Consider the following 17,983-nt stretch of genomic DNA (forward strand, 5'->3'; position numbering starts at 1 on the left):
CTGAAATAACCGTAAACCAAACTTGTAAAATTTAGTTTTGATTTTTATAAAAATGGTTTGATTCGGTTTTAGTTATTTGCCAACCGAACTAAACTGAATTGTGCTTATCCATATGTGGAATCCCATTTTTTTGTTACTATTCTCTATGTTCGATGCACAAAAATGATCCTAGTGTTGCCATTGAGATGCAAAAAGGACCCTCAGTTTAACCATGTCAAATAGAGGGGTCTAAATTTTAGTTTTCAATACATTAGAATCATTTTTGCACTTCGATGGTGTTCGCGTGGAAATAATCCGCCACTCGAATCTTTGAATTTATGATTGGGATCTGTTTTGGTTTGATGCTTTAATCGGTCAAGTCGACCAGGTCTCGCAAGACAGGTCTTGCAAACTTGTCATGATCCGCCGATCGGCCAAATGACTCGATGAGCTGATCTCCTCCGATGTTTGCAAACTTGTCTCGCAAACAAACATGTCTCGCAAACAAACGTGTCTCGCGAGGCGAACATGTCTCGCAAACAAACGTGTCTCGCGAGGCGAACGTGTCTCGCAAACAAACGTGTCTCGCGAGGCGAACGTGTTCCGCGAGGCGAACGTGTGCCGCGAGGCGAACCTGTTCCGCGAGGCGAACCTGTTCCGCGAGGCGAACCTGTTCCGCGAGGCGAACATGTTCCGCGAGGGAACCAGTTCCGCAAACGTGTTCCGCAAACGGAACAAAAGTAACCATCTAAACTAAATCTAACAGTATCGATGTCACGACCCAAATTATTAAGCCGTGACCGGCGCTAGGGAACGGGAGTGGTAGCTCCGGAACCCGTAGCAAGCCTAAAATCAATATAAATTTTTCGCGATTAAAACGTTTTATTATATATAATACATTATCAGAAATCTTCTTTAAATAATATAATTCAATTATAAAATATAGAATTCCTTTTCTGAAAACATTAGCGAAACAATTCCTAGAAACCAGGGTCTTACCGAGCGATATCTCATATCCAGCACCGCCCTGTTTCTGATCACAAACATCACCAATTCCATTCACGGTAATTGGTATCAAATTCAAACGGATAAACACCATCTTTCTAAACAATTCATTTATAAAATTATATCAGAGTTTACTTTTCAAATGCCATTTGAAATTGAATCATAAACCTTATACTGACACCTACTGACTACTGCAGCTCTATAAAACTTGTACTTTGTGTAAGCCAAAAGGCTGCCAACACAAAGGAGATGGTCTGTCTGATCCGACTCCGGTCACCTGAAAGGAAACACTGTGAGGGGGTCAGTATTTTGGGAAATACTGAGTGAGCTTGCAAGTTACTAACGGTATTAATATAAAAATGTAACATCGCATCTCAAGAAAACAATAGTATAAAACATATAAACATGTATTTGATCCGTGTGAAACTAATATCCTAGCATGCGACACATCTCTCAAACAATCATATATCATTCAATCCAATCGTAAATATCAATTGCGAGTCCAACTCGCTGGTGGCCCAGCCACTAGATACGGGGACTTCCAGGCTACACCGTAGCCGAGTTCACTCTGCGTATCTAAATCATATACCCAATCGTAAATTTCGTATTCATCAACAGCTCCCAGCTGTGTCAGGTCATTTCTCAATGCAATCATACTAGACTGACTCGATACTGGTGATCACACAGCCTATTGACACCCAATAGGTAGCTAGTTTCTTCGGATCGCATACTAGTTCTCATATATAGAAATTAAATAAACGTATAACATTTAATCAAATCATATAACATGCGATGCGTAAAAACAGTATATGTATCTATATAAAATAACTTTATATATAATACACGAAAGTAAAATGCAACTCACAGTGACCGCTATCCCAAAATTGCATTATAATGATTCCATAACGTAAGCTCCATGCGTCGTTCTCGTAGCTATTCCAGCTCGTTGGCCTGGTAGCTCGTCGGTACGTCATTCACCTATTCACGTTACCGAATTCTTGATTTATAAACGTAAACTTAATACTTAAATCCTAAGTTATCGACTTAGGTTAACACTATCGTATTCCAAATACGATTCTTAGCTTTGGTCGTGTTCTGACACTTAGTCGAGATACTTGTTATATCTCTTTTTTTAATTAATCGGAGTCCTTAATCGTTTTTAGGATCTAATATTGAAAATATCAAAATCCCATTTCTTTATGGCTAAAAGTCCATTTTAGCCCCTCGGGCAAAAAGTTCATTTTAGTCCCCCGTGGACTCATTGCACGCCCGCACAGGGTGGTGTGCGTCCGCACACCATGGGTGTGCGTTCGCACACCTTGGGTGTGCGTTCGCACACCATAACCGGTGTGCGTCCGCACACTGCTGGTGTGCGTTCGCACACCATCACAGGTGTGCGTTCGCACACCACGGGTGTGCGATCGCACACCACGCGCGACCTGAGCGCAGCTCCTGGAAACGTCGTTTCCGGGCTTCCCGTCATGCTATCTTCCGCCATACACGTATAAAACCTCATTTCCTTCAAAACCCGTAACTTCGTTTTTCCAAAAACGTTAAAAACGATCCAAAATCATAAAATTCCTAATTATAACCAAAACGGCTATATATTCGAATTTTCCACAAATTCTCAGATTATTACCTTAAAACGATGTTTGATATCGATAGAGAATTCGATTCTGAAGAGATTGCCGCTTGAATCACTTGAATCGGACGTCGAACGACGAAACGGCGGCGAAACGACGTAATCGGCGATATAACTCTCGTTCTCTCTGGAAGTCTCTCTTCCCTTCTCTGATTCAATTTCTTTTTTATATATATCTTGGCTAAAGTGCCACTTTAATCCTTGTTCTTTTTGTTTGTTATTATTTATCTTTTAAACTTTCCTTTCTTACGATTTAGTCCATAACTAAATCGATAAATTCTTAAATTATTACTTTTACGTATCATTTATATCCGATAAATAATATCAAACTTAATATTAACATTTTCCCGTCAAATCTACAAATTTCCATTTTCGACACAAAGTGGCTAAATCACCACTTTGGTCCCTGTATTTTATTTTGAAATTTTCCTAACATTTTTCCTTTTAATTCCAATTCTAACTTTAGACTTGACTTATAATATTAAATCCCGCGCATATGATCCTTTCCAAAACCGACCTACTAAAACTTATTTATCGGAAAACTCTCCGATTTTTGCCACTCTGGCAAATCCAGACTGGACACGTGGTCCAATTAGATAATTTAATATTTTGGGGTATTACATTCTTCCCCCCTTATAAAAATTCGTCCTCGAATTTTCATATAACTCCTTGACTTGACTTAGACCTTTAACTTTGTAAACTTTAATCATCACTCCATTTCTGTACTCCTTGTAGATTAATGTTAACCGTCATTGATGACCTTCTATATCGTCTCCGTCTTTTATAGTGTTTTTAGCTATTTCCGTATGTACTATAACTTCTTACCTTTGATTGCTTCTCTAAATTTTACAACACAATCGCTGTGTTTGTCCTTTGTTTGACATTCAATACTAGTTTGTCCTAGTAATGTCTGATTATTATTAACGATAATCTCCACTCCTAAAGCTTGTTCATTTATATTCAAATGATGTACACTATCCATTAGTCTGTACCTCTTAAGCTTCTCTTATGATGATATTCGTCATGTACATATGCACTTATGACTTTCCGTTCTTGATTTCTTCCCTCTATTTACTCCGTTTAATCATATCATCATTCCTTATTGAAAGATGTGGACATTCAACTAACTCGGGCCTCACTACCTACGTAGTTTCTTTCGTACTGTTGTTGTCACTATCTGATTACTATTCATTGTGGTGATGGGAATCTAATCCTATTATCCACCATCCCCATTTATCTCGTTATTTCGCTTTTCATACAAAAATTCTTTTGCTGTCCTTGTAAGGGTTACTTTGATCTTTTTCTTGCGTCTTTACTTCTCGTATACTCCTTTACTCATTGTATATTTATCGATTTACTCCCTTTTCTTAAGAGTGATGCACTATTTTTAAAACTTCTAGTCTTTTCTTTCTTTTCATCAATCTATCTTATTCTTCATTCTTTATAACCTTGGATAACTGTCTTTGTTATCATGTCCTGTACTTCCTCTTATGATTCTTGCTATCATCTTTTAAAGATTGCCAGTCTTACATTATGTTTCTTTACACCATAGTTGCATGTGCATCCTTACTTGATATCCTATAGGAAAGAGATGTTTAATCTCTTTGTGAACCTTCTTGGTTCAGGCACAGTTGTTACGTATACGATCTCCTTACTAGGGGAGCAACAATTGTTGCCACATTGGAGTTTTATTCCCGATTTATTCAATGCACCTTGTTTACTCCTTTACAATGAGGATACTTGATTCTCTTAACTCTTGTCGTCGTGGGTTGATTTTAATAGTATCGTCACTGTCACTATCACTGTGTATCGTGTATACTCTTATTGATCTTCAGATTTGTTAATCCATTATCTCATCTATCCAATTGCGCCTTCGTTTTCTCATGGAGATCTTTGTCTATTCTTAGCAAGCGTAATCATTCCTTACGATCTTTGAGGCATGCTGACCCTTATTGATTATTACTGTATTCAAATCCTTGTTGCCATATTTGGCACGTACAATCTCTTCATATCAATCTCCTCTTGATATCAATTTCTCCTTTTAGTGAGTTCCTTACTATGCATCTCGTCATAATCCATTATTTGGAATTCCGATATTAACTTTAGTATTAACTTTTAGGTTATACTCGTCCTTAATTTCTCATTTACTTTCTCGTTTCATCTTATCTATCTTCTTTCTTCTTTCGTCGTCTTCTTAACGTTGATCGTCCTACGACCTTCAAGGATGCTTTTAGCATTTATCACTATAATTCACTATTCTTTTTCCATTCTTCCTTTCAATATCATATCTTAGTTTGACCTTTAATTCCCAAACTATTTCTCTTTTCCATATCGTGGTGTAAAGTTTACTCTTTACTGTCCACGGTCTTGTTATTTTCACTTGTTACTCCCTTGACTTCTTGTTTTAATTAACTAGTAGGATTAATAGTCTAATGCTATAACTCTATGGTATCTTTCTTATGTTCCATACTCATGTTCTTATCATACGCCTCGTTTGTCTTCTATTGCTTTCTTGTTATTGTTTTTCATTATACCTTGTATCTCTTGTTTTAACATCTTTAACCTCGACTATCAATAGAGAGTCGCAATCTATTCCGTTCAAATTCCTCGACGTGTTACGCTCTCGACCACGCGTATATTCACTTATTATACTCTTACTGACAACTTAATTGTCAGTGGATCCAATCCTATATCTCTGTCCTCTTTATCCTTCTTTGTTTCTATGTGTTCACGACTACATAGAATCCCATTTCTCTAATTCCCTTGTCAACTCTCCACGTGACTTTTCTCTTTTCTTTTCCTCGGTCACTCTTATCGAATTCCTTGCGACATACGCAGGTTATCCGTACTTTCTTAATACTTTTTACCTTAACTGGTCTCTTATTATCCATAACTGACTTTTAAATCCTTATATCTTATTATACACACTTCATCTCTTCTTCCACATGGGTACTTTCTTGTAGGTATCTTACTTCTACCTTTTGTCTCATATTTCGATCTATCTGATGTTACTTTCTTTAGTATAGCCCAGTTCTGGCATTAAGCCTCCTCTTTGCATCCCTTCACGCATTTCAATGCTTGAAGTTTCAATTACATACAAAACATGTTCGATACTATATAATGTATCTCAATCCTTCATATAATATCTATGTCTTTACTAAAGGATTACTATTAATTTTCCAAGTCGATCGCACTATGCATTTTACCTTTTCATCATTCAAGCTTGAAGCTTGCGACCCTACACTCCACATACGTTCGTTATATTTATATCTTCCTTGGTTTACTAATTCATTTCATAATTACAATCTTGTGATGGAAATTCCAACTCCTAATTCACTTATTGCCACTCTTATCGTTTACCTCTTGATCTTTCTTATTATACTTCTCAAATCATTAAATTCTATACGAGCTTGTTGTTAGCTATACTTAATTGACCCAATTCCATACTTTATACCATTCAATTCCATACTTTATATTCTTGTTGTATGTCTATTTGGCTCGTCGCTTTTATCCATTCACATATTCATCATCGATACTCTTATGAAATCTACTTTCACGTTCTCGGTTTGCCGATCGTAAGGGTTAACACTTAGGTCACCGTCTTAGGGACCTCGTGTTCCAGTGACAACTTAATCCAACGGTTCAATAAAGAGTTGTCACGATCTTATTAAACCTGACGACTTTCTAACTCTGTGCACTTTTCACATTATCCTTTCATAAGGGTAGTCTTCTATCTTTAGGATGTAAACTGTGAGTCGATTTATATGCTCAACCATCCTCTTTCTTACTTCTATGGTATGGTAGCATGATGCTCTAATCACTTCGTTTAAAGATAGGAATATCCCAGTTCATCGTTCGATTAGTTACATTTTGCTACTCACATACCTCTTACCATTCGCTTCTCGTATATAAACTTCATTCTTCTTACATACCTCTTTCCTTATATCGTAGTTTAATATCTTTGACGTCCTGTCAAAGAGATACTTACTTCCTAAATTATTACTAATCTGGTACGCGTCACTTGCAATACATCTATGATTTTTAGTTATACTCTAACGCGTTAACTCAAAACTAAGTTTATATCCTAAAGGCATAACCTCTATGTTTTCCCAATTACACGTATTCATTTGCCTCATGGCCTTGATCGCAGCTTGTTCGCGAGCACTTCACTACCGTCACAGAGTTCTGGTCTAGGTATACTTATTTAAAAAAAACAAAACTCCTTGAAAACTCTTTCAAATAAAACATCTCATTTTGAAATGTAAATCGAAATTTTATTTAAATCTTAGCAAAATTGTGCACTAGGGTGATGACGTCTCTCATCCCCAAAGAGTTGCCACATCTCACCTTTTCGTCTGAACATAATGCATATGATGCATGTACTATTAATGCATGTATTCATTTATGGTTCTTTTCATTAGCAATGTATGTAGTGATGCACTTCTATCAATGTCGTGGCATTTATCAATGACTATCACGGGTCTAGGCACAATTATGCTTTCAAAATCGTTTAAACAAAACAACTTTAGAAACTTATAAAATTTGAGTTTTGTAAGCTCTCTAGACCTTTAAACTCTGTATCCGGCAAGTTCTCTCACCTCTATAACTTCATACTTCTTCGTTATCCGCCTCCTGGCGTTTCAATCGATCCTCTCGACAGTATCTAGTCTAAATGTGCCAAGACATGAACTGCCTCATCGTAGAATTTCATCTCCTCGAGATTCCATCTAGATATGCATTTCACATATGCATATCTTATCGAAAACAAAATACGCGCGTGTATCTCATATACGTATGTCGCAACAAACAAACAAGCACTTCACAAACCAATCAATTATACTTATCGCAAAACAACAATGCAAACTACTTGGATCAGACAGAACTCAACTCTATAGCTGCAGTAGTTCCTAGGTCACTTAACTAACAAAACATATATTAGCAAAGGTAACTGGACCAACTGCTCTGATACCACAATTGTCACGACCCAAATTATTAAGCCGTGACCGGCGCTAGGGAACGGGAGTGGTAGCTCCGGAACCCGTAGCAAGCCTAAAATCAATATAAATTTTTCGCGATTAAAACGTTTTATTATATATAATACATTATCAGAAATCTTCTTTAAATAATATAATTCAATTATAAAATATAGAATTCCTTTTCTGAAAACATTAGCGAAACAATTCCTAGAAACCAGGGTCTTACCGAGCGATATCTCATATCCAGCACCGCCCTGTTTCTGATCACAAACATCACCAATTCCATTCACGGTAATTGGTATCAAATTCAAACGGATAAACACCATCTTTCTAAACAATTCATTTATAAAATTATATCAGAGTTTACTTTTCAAATGCCATTTGAAATTGAATCATAAACCTTATACTGACACCTACTGACTACTGCAGCTCTATAAAACTTATACTTTGTGTAAGCCAAAAGGCTGCCAACACAAAGGAGATGGTCTGTCTGATCCGACTCCGGTCACCTGAAAGGAAACACTGTGAGGGGGTCAGTATTTTGGGAAATACTGAGTGAGCTTGCAAGTTACTAACGGTATTAATATAAAAATGTAACATCGCATCTCAAGAAAACAATAGTATAAAACATATAAACATGTATTTGATCCGTGTGAAACTAATATCCTAGCATGCGACACATCTCTCAAACAATCATATATCATTCAATCCAATCGTAAATATCAATTGCGAGTCCAACTCGCTGGTGGCCCAGCCACTAGATACGGGGACTTCCAGGCTACACCGTAGCCGAGTTCACTCTGCGTATCTAAATCATATACCCAATCGTAAATTTCGTATTCATCAACAGCTCCCAGCTGTGTCAGGTCATTTCTCAATGCAATCATACTAGACTGACTCGATACTGGTGATCACACAGCCTATTGACACCCAATAGGTAGCTAGTTTCTTCGGATCGCATACTAGTTCTCATATATAGAAATTAAATAAACGTATAACATTTAATCAAATCATATAACATGCGATGCGTAAAAACAGTATATGTATCTATATAAAATAACTTTATATATAATACACGAAAGTAAAATGCAACTCACAGTGACCGCTATCCCAAAATTGCATTATAATGATTCCATAACGTAAGCTCCATGCGTCGTTCTCGTAGCTATTCCAGCTCGTTGGCCTGGTAGCTCGTCGGTACGTCATTCACCTATTCACGTTACCGAATTCTTGATTTATAAACGTAAACTTAATACTTAAATCCTAAGTTATCGACTTAGGTTAACACTATCGTATTCCAAATACGATTCTTAGCTTTGGTCGTGTTCTGACACTTAGTCGAGATACTTGTTATATCTCTTTTTTTAATTAATCGGAGTCCTTAATCGTTTTTAGGATCTAATATTGAAAATATCAAAATCCCATTTCTTTATGGCTAAAAGTCCATTTTAGCCCCTCGGGCAAAAAGTTCATTTTAGTCCCCCGTGGACTCATTGCACGCCCGCACAGGGTGGTGTGCGTCCGCACACCATGGGTGTGCGTTCGCACACCTTGGGTGTGCGTTCGCACACCATCACCGGTGTGCGTCCGCACACTGCTGGTGTGCGTTCGCACACCATCACAGGTGTGCGTTCGCACACCACGGGTGTGCGATCGCACACCACGCGCGACCTGAGCGCAGCTCCTGGAAACGTCGTTTCCGGGCTTCCCGTCATGCTATCTTCCGCCATACACGTATAAAACCTCATTTCCTTCAAAACCCGTAACTTCGTTTTTCCAAAAACGTTAAAAACGATCCAAAATCATAAAATTCCTAATTATAACCAAAACGGCTATATATTCGAATTTTCCACAAATTCTCAGATTATTACCTTAAAACGATGTTTGATATCGATAGAGAATTCGATTCTGAAGAGATTGCCGCTTGAATCACTTGAATCGGACGTCGAACGACGAAACGGCGGCGAAACGACGTAATCGGCGATATAACTCTCGTTCTCTCTGGAAGTCTCTCTTCCCTTCTCTGATTCAATTTCTTTTTTATATATATCTTGGCTAAAGTGCCACTTTAATCCTTGTTCTTTTTGTTTGTTATTATTTATCTTTTAAACTTTCCTTTCTTACGATTTAGTCCATAACTAAATCGATAAATTCTTAAATTATTACTTTTACGTATCATTTATATCCGATAAATAATATCAAACTTAATATTAACATTTTCCCGTCAAATCTACAAATTTCCATTTTCGACACAAAGTGGCTAAATCACCACTTTGGTCCCTGTATTTTATTTTGAAATTTTCCTAACATTTTTCCTTTTAATTCCAATTCTAACTTTAGACTTGACTTATAATATTAAATCCCGCGCATATGATCCTTTCCAAAACCGACCTACTAAAACTTATTTATCGGAAAACTCTCCGATTTTTGCCACTCTGGCAAATCCAGACTGGACACGTGGTCCAATTAGATAATTTAATATTTTGGGGTATTACAATCGATCCGGAGGCTAAGAAACCTAAGCGGGATTGATGTCCATCTACTCCTAAATTAACCAACCGCAGGGGTTGGGGATAGAAAAGCGCAGGGCTTTGAAGTTGTGTTTTTGTTGATTGATTTGTGTCGTCTTTATTAATCTGAAAAAATAACTATTTATAGGGACAAATCCCCTAATAATAGGAAAAAGAAAACAACTAAGACTCAATGACTTAACTTAATTCTAACCTGATAAGACTAAAAGTCTTTGACTCGGCTAAATAAAAAAAACAATAACAAAAATGGCTATTATGGGCCCAATCCCAATTCAGCCCGCTATGCTCCATTCTAACTGGCAGCCCATCGTCTTAAAGTCTATTTTTGGGCTGGTGTAAACAATGCCCCCCCACGTCTTTTTAGCTGAATGTCAAGTAAGATGAAAAGACGTAATTTTTAGTGAGACATTTTTATTTCTCGACAAGATCGGCATGTTTGGGCTTATTTTTTGGCATGTGGATCGGCATAAACATCTATTTTTGCTTTTTTGATCGACATGTTTTGCCGAAGTTTGTTTAATTTTCTTGTTTAAAACAGCTAGTAACAAGATTTTGCTCACAACAATCTTAAGTAAAGATGTCGATCTTTGCACGAAACACTCTTGTTTGGCCGATCATTGCGTTTTATCACAAGTGTGAACAACTAATGATCGGCCGCCGATCGATCAACAAGATTATACTCACAACAATCTTAATTAAAGATGTCGATCTTTGCACAAAACACTCTTATTTGGCCGATCATTGCTTTTTATCACAAGTGTGAACAACCAATGATCGGCCGCCGATCGATCAACAAGATTATGCTCACAGCAATCTTAATTAAAGATGTCGATTTTTGCACAAAACACTCTTGTTTGGCTGATCGTTCAACAAGATTATGCTCACAACAATCTTAATTAAAGATGTCGATCTTTGCACAAAACACTCTTGTTTGGTCGATCATTGCGTTTTATCACAAGTGTGAACAACCAATGATTGGCCGCCGATCGATCAACAAGATTATGCTGACAACACTCTTAAGTAAATATGTCGATCTTTCCACGAAATACTCATGTAGGGTCTTGCTCGTAAATGCATTTCGTTGATCGTATCGCACCATTTTCGGGAAGTATGCAAACTTTCTCCCTGATCGACTTGTATTTACTAATCATCAGATTTTTGCATTATGGATGATCGGCTCTTGCCCCCGAGTGTGACTGTCACTGGCGGATCATATTTTGGCTTGAAAGTTTTCGAATGTTGACGGCACACATATTGCTCCGTCTTGAAGCATGTTTTGCACATTGGGCAACGTACTTCATAAATTCTCTCAAACACTGTTCTCTTGTATTTACCGTTCTTGACATCCGTGATGGGTAAACCATTGTTGGCGATCATGGTCGTCGTACCATTTTTGAAGATCGCAGTAGGTGTAACCTTGTGTGCGACCATGGCATGTGTGTTTTTTCTGAGAACCAGAGCTTTCTTAGGCTGATCTTCAACCGGAGTTTTCTTAGGCCAAATCATGTACAGTTAGGAACTCAACACGTGATAGTGTGAGGCGAGTGGGAGGTAGGTTGCAGACATAATCATTTGTCTCCTTCCATGCACTTGGTTCGGATGCTTGACTATGCGGTCGTCGTCCCAGCGGGGGTGCGTCGATCCCCTTTTGCAACTGAAACTCGACGGTCGTTGTTACAACGGAGGGTACGTCGGTCCCCTTTTGCGGTTGTAACCCTGACTTGTCGCCTTTTGTCATGATCTATTCCAAGTCTGTGTATGAATCGCGTGACGATGTGCAGCCTACTTCGGATTGGACTCGGCTACTTCGGATTGGACTAGGCAAAAAGTATATGATCGACAAGAATACCGTCATATTATGATTTTGTGAAAAACCATAATCTTGAACACCATGTTTCCGAAATAATCAAATACCTTACTAGCGGAACAAAGTGATCAAGTCTCACTAGCGAACTAAAATGATCATGTCTCACTAGCAGAACGCCGAATGAGCTTACTCAATTCTTCATCTTTTCGATCGGCGATATCAAATTACTTGTTCCTTGACATCCATATACACCAAGTCGGCCTTGCCCCCCAGCGTCTTGATTCGTTCTTAAAAATGAGTCATATGCCTTATCGCCTTTTTGACAATCTGATCTCACATAAAGGCGCGACAAAATATACTTGATAATCTGATCTCCTTTGTAAAGATGATCACCATTATATCGGACCGATCTTCAAGCAGTCGTCCCGCCAATGAACTGAATGCTGATCTCCTTCTCCGTTTTGGATTAGATCGGCCAAACACCTCGACGAGGTGATCTCCAGTGTTTTGATCACATCGACCAAATGATTCAGAGAGATGATTTCCTCCGGCTTTTTGATCAGATCGACCGAATGATTCGGCGAGGTGATCTCCTCCGACATTTGGATCAAATCGGCCAAATGGCTCAATGAGCTGATCTCTTTCGGTGTTTGGATTTGATCCACCAAATGATCGGCCACACCATACTTCATGTGTTTTGAAGCATTATTGTGATCAACTGCACCATTATGTATATGGCTTGAAGCATTATTGTGATTGGCCACACAATACTCCATGTGTCTCACATCATTTCTGTGATCTGCAGCATCATACTTCATACCAGATTGATTGATCGGTTGCGTCTGATTGGCAGTCTCTCTTTGCGAGCCGATCCGTACTGGTGTGTAGCCAAGATCAACCATCTTGATGGTAGTCTCGGCGATGTTTTGTCGAGTCATGACTTTTGACATAATATCGTTTATGCTTAATAGGCTTCTTCCTATGTCCGACCTGATCTCTCTTTGAACAATCATTTTTTTGTCAAGTACGGTCTTCATGGCTCTCGCTAATTTGTCTCCTTCATAATATCTTGGCCGATTTTCATGCGTGATCTTATTCCTCATGGTTATGGAATCGGCCATTGATAATGTTGAAGGATTTGGGGATAGGAAACGATTATCGTCACTCGAATCGTCATCTTCGAATTGGTTGAAATTTTTGACTCTAAGATCGACCGATTTCCCTTCTGTGGGAGGTATAGTAGTTCCCTCGTGCGACAGTTGGTTATTGTCTCTCTTGGTCATGATCGCTTCCAAATCAGAGTCTAAATCTCATGGCGTCTCGCTTCCTTCGAATAAGCTTGATCGACTCATTGAGCGTATATATCTTTTAGCTCTTTAGTACCGATTTTTGTGCTAACCATAAACATGTCCCCAGTGGAGTCGCCAAAAGATGTTCGCGTGGAAATAATCCGCCACTCGAATCTTTGAATTTATGATTGGGATCTGTTTTGGTTTGATGCTTTAATCGGTCAAGTCGACCAGGTCTCGCAAGACAGGTCTTGCAAACTTGTCATGATCCGCCGATCGGCCAAATGACTCGATGAGCTGATCTCCTCCGATGTTTGCAAACTTGTCTCGCAAACAAACATGTCTCGCAAACAAACGTGTCTCGCGAGGCGAACATGTCTCGCAAACAAACGTGTCTCGCGAGGCGAACGTGTCTCGCAAACAAACGTGTCTCGCGAGGCGAACGTGTTCCGCGAGGCGAACGTGTTCCGCGAGGCGAACGTGTTCCGCGAGGCGAACGTGTGCCGCGAGACGAACCTGTTCCGCGAGGCGAACCTGTTCCGCGAGGCGAACCTGTTCCGCGAGGCGAACATGTTCAGCGAGGGAACCTGTTTCGCAAACGTGTTCCGCAAACGGAACAAAAGTAACCAGCTAAACTAAATCTAACAGTATCGATCCGGAGGCTAAGAAACCTAAGCGGGATTGATGTCCATCTACTCCTAAATTAACCAACCGCAGGGGTTGGGGATAGAAAAGCGCAGGGCTTTGAAGTTGTGTTTTTATTGATTGATTTGTGTCGTCTTTATTAATCTGAAAAAATAACTATTTATAGGGACAAATCCCCTAATAATAGGAAAAAGAAAACAACTAAGACTCAATGACTTAACTTAATTCTAACCTGATAAGACTAAAAGTCTTTGACTCGGCTAAATAAAAAAAAACAATAACAAAAACGGCTATTATGGGCCCAATCCCAATTCAGCCCGCTATGCTCCATTCTAACTGGCAGCCCATCGTCTTAAAGTCTATTTTTGGGCTGGTGTAAACAGATGGCAATATCCGGAAAAACATAAAATGGTCCTGTGATATTTTGAGTAAATATTAGGATCGTTTTTGTACCTTATCTATTTTTGTATTCATCATAAAATATAAAGAGAAAATGTGCAAAATTGATCGTAATGTTTATGTTGGGTCTCACTTAAGTCATTAATGTTTTTTCCGACTCAAAAAGACCCTAAGATTTATAAAACCGATCAATTAAGCCCTTCAGTTAACAGAACTTAATAAATGTTATATCATGTGGTATTAATCTAGCACTGTATTTAGCTTATGTGGCATTGCAACAACATATGGGTCTTTTATTTTCAACGTGGCGAAATTCCTCTTAAAACGTTTATAATGACAGGATATTTAATGATTAAAAATTTAAATATTTTAATATCGTAAATTCTCATTGATTTATTATAAAAAATAACGTGACACGGCCTTCTCGTTGAATATTAACTCCATGCAAATGGTTTTGTTGGGTAATTGATCCTAATGATCACTGAACTTTCGAGTTTTTTTATTTCAGTCACTAAACTATTTTTCTTTTCTTTTTTATCACTGAATTTTTGTTTGTTTTTTTCATTTTGATATTTTCCGGCCAAAGATGTTTAGGTGACAGCCGAAATTAATTTTTTTAACCTAAAAATTTACCATATATGCATAATTTGACCTAAAAACTCAATTTTAAAGTGAAATTATGTATGTATAATAATTTTTTAAAATAAAATTAGTATAATCCGGTTGTCACATGTCAATTTCCGGCTGCCACCTAAGTATTTTTGACTTGAAATATTAAAATGAAAAAAATTGAAAGTTTAATGATCGAAAATAAAAAAAAAATAGTTTAGTGATTGAAATAAAAAAACTGAAAAGTTCAATGATGGTCAGAATTAATTACTCTGATTTTGTTACAACTCAACTTTGAAAAGTCATCACTTTCCTATATAATTATAGGAGTTATTGTGGTTGGGCAGCATGTCAATGCCTACCCAATCAATTGATATTTGTTAGCTAAACCAACACTGATCTTCATCACATGCATCCGACCGTCCAAACAATTAGCCTTACACTAATATTTTAGGCTCTCGTGATCTTTGTTAATAGTGCCATTGGCCTCCACAAGAAGTCAACCATTTAGATTTTATACTTAACCAGTAATTAGCCAATAATTTGAACATAAATCACTCACCAACTATATTAGCCACCAATTTGAACATAAATCACTCACCAACTATATTAGCCAACGATTTGAATAATGAGTACTTTACTTTTAAACACTCGTTTAATATATGCTTAAAGTTTAAAAATACTAATTTAAAAGAAATAAAAGTTTAGATACTGAAATAATAGATTCATAAAAGTTCAGACACACTAATGTAAATTTTACTTTAAAATACGCTTAATGATCCAAAATCAGCAAATTAATTAGGTGGGCTCCTAAAGGGATAACCACTAAGTTTTGTTGTCTCATAATTCATAATCCCTTCTTCATATAAATAGCCACCACTATCACTCTAGTCTTAGCTCATAGTTTAGTGCTTGCATTTATACATAATAGTAAGAAATAATGCAAAGCTTGGTATTTCTTCACACACTACTTGGAATCTTAAACTTATTTTTTCATGCCACCTGTGCAAGCTACGGTGGCTGGCAGACTGCCCATGCCACGTTCTATGGTGGCAGCGATGCTTCCGGCACAATGGGTAAGCACGAAAAGAGTTATCGCTACATTTACTTGTAGTCTCACAGTTCTGAAAATTATCCTCCTCGAACCTAAACTTTAAAGTTTAAAACTCGGTTAAATTTTGTTTTAAGAATTTGTATTTAAACTCGGTAGAATGATTGAAAATCAAAATGAGTCGAATTTATCCAGAATATCTATAAAAAGACGGTACTATAAATATGTACATTACAAAAAAATTAAGAAAGATAAATTAATCAAAAAGTTTGATTAGACTCGTAAACCTGTCAAGCTTAGTATCTTGATGTTCAAATTCAGCTATATAGTTGGTTCAAGGAGTTCGAACTTAAACTCGAGTTGATTAGCATTGAGTTGAATTTATATTATCGTTAGGTTCAATTTCTGAGTTCGATATTCCTACATTGTTTTTATTCTATTTGAAGTTTTAACGTTGACATGGGAATAATATGCAGGAGGAGCATGTGGATATGGAAACATGTACAGCCAAGGATATGGAACTAACACAGCAGCTTTAAGCACAGCTTTGTTCAGCAATGGATATAGTTGTGGTGCCTGCTTTCAAATACGGTGCCACAATGATCCTAAGTGGTGTCTCTCTCGCACCATTACTGTTACAGCTACAAATTTCTGTCCTCCTAATTACGAGCTGCCGACTGATAATGGCGGATGGTGCAATTCCCCTCGTCAACATTTTGATTTAGCAGAGCCTGCTTTCTTGCAAATTGCTCGTTATAGTGCCGGAATAGTTCCCGTCCTCTTCAGAAGGTAAATAAAAACTGATTCAATTTTATTTCTTATCCTTCGGAATTAATATATATGAGTATTGTATATCGACCTGGGTATTTCATGTTCAATTTTCATATACCAATAATTTGACCTTCTCGATTCTATACTTAATATGTTAATTTCTTCGACATTCATTTCCGTTATCATTCTATTTTGGATGGCGCACAAATGCACCATGCAACATTTCGAACGTAATCTTCTTCTTTTTAGCTTAATCAGAAGGGAAGTTTCTGACAAATGAAACAAGATAGCGTAATCCTTTTTTTTTAGTAGAATCAAAAGAGAAGTTTCTGAAAATAGTTACCGATGTTAAATGTTTTCACAGGGTACGTTGCGTGAAGAAAGGAGGAGTGAGATTCACAATTAATGGTCATTCATATTTCAACTTGGTGTTGATAAGTAATGTGGGAGGTGCAGGGGATGTCCGGGCGGTGGCGATCAGAGGATCAAGAACAGGGTGGCAAACCATGTCCAGAAACTGGGGCCAAAATTGGCAGTCCAATTCATACCTCAATGGCCAAACCCTTTCCTTTAGAGTCACCACTAGTGATGGTAGAACTATCACCAGCAACAATGTCGTCCCTTCCAATTGGCAATTCGGACAAACTTTCAAAGGCGGTCAATTCTAGTAAAATGTAATTTGCTTCAACTACTGTAATATATATAATATAGCCATGTCTCGTTTTCTATGTTATGCATACGTTAGCCAACAGGCACCTAAGCTTTCAAGGGCTGATGTAGTGTACATGTACAAGGCAATAACATTTATAAATTGCGATAATTATTTTCATCCGTGAAGTTAGGTTAAAAATACTATTAGAAAATAATAATTTTAACGTAATCTAGGATGAAGTAATTAGGCTGAATTGCTTTAAAATCTACAAACTTCAGCGTCTATAACAAATTTAACAAGAACTTTTAATGTCAGACACCAACTTTTGAATTTTCACAATTCAAAACGCCGAACAATTGTTCGTTAAAAAACTGCTGTTGTGGATGCCGGAATAGTGTATAATTTGGCAGCCACATCAACATTTTGTTAAGGGAACATTGTTCGGTGTTTCAAATTGCAAACAATGATAGTTCATGTTTTAAATTGGCAAAGTTGAAAGTTCGTGTTAAAAATTTCCAAAGTTGAAAGTTCGTGTTAAAAATTTCCAAAGTTGAAAGTTCGTGATTTTGAAGCAATTAAGCCTGGTAATTATTCCTTGTAAAAGATGCAGAAACATGTACTTATGCA

General features: G+C 37.5%; 1 protein-coding gene across 1 annotated transcript; it reads left to right on the forward strand.

Annotated features, from left to right (window-relative positions):
* Positions 1–15,775: 15,775 nt before the first annotated feature.
* On the forward strand, positions 15,776–17,533 carry LOC126678277 (expansin-A4-like). The gene is made up of 3 exons (XM_050373181.2): positions 15,776–15,958; positions 16,410–16,722; positions 17,069–17,533. The coding sequence occupies exons 1-3, from the start codon at positions 15,823–15,825 to the stop codon at positions 17,370–17,372; spliced, it is 753 nt and encodes a 250-aa protein (XP_050229138.1). The 5' UTR covers positions 15,776–15,822; the 3' UTR covers positions 17,373–17,533.
* The last annotated feature ends 450 nt before the right edge of the window (positions 17,534–17,983 follow it).

The sequence above is a fragment of the Mercurialis annua genome, linkage group LG1-X (assembly GCF_937616625.2).
Source record: "Mercurialis annua linkage group LG1-X, ddMerAnnu1.2, whole genome shotgun sequence".
NCBI classification, from domain to species: Eukaryota; Viridiplantae; Streptophyta; class Magnoliopsida; order Malpighiales; family Euphorbiaceae; genus Mercurialis; species Mercurialis annua.

What these genes read in the sequence shown, in the direction of transcription:
- LOC126678277 (XM_050373181.2), top strand. Translation starts at nt 15,823, where the DNA reads ATGCAAAGCTTGGTATTTCTTCACACACTACTTGGAATCTTAAACTTA. An exon ending in CGATGCTTCCGGCACAATGG is followed by an intron (nt 15,959 to 16,409) that starts GTAAGCACGAAA and finishes AATAATATGCAG; the next exon opens with GAGGAGCATGTGGATATGGA. An exon ending in GTTCCCGTCCTCTTCAGAAG is followed by an intron (nt 16,723 to 17,068) that starts GTAAATAAAAAC and finishes ATGTTTTCACAG; the next exon opens with GGTACGTTGCGTGAAGAAAG.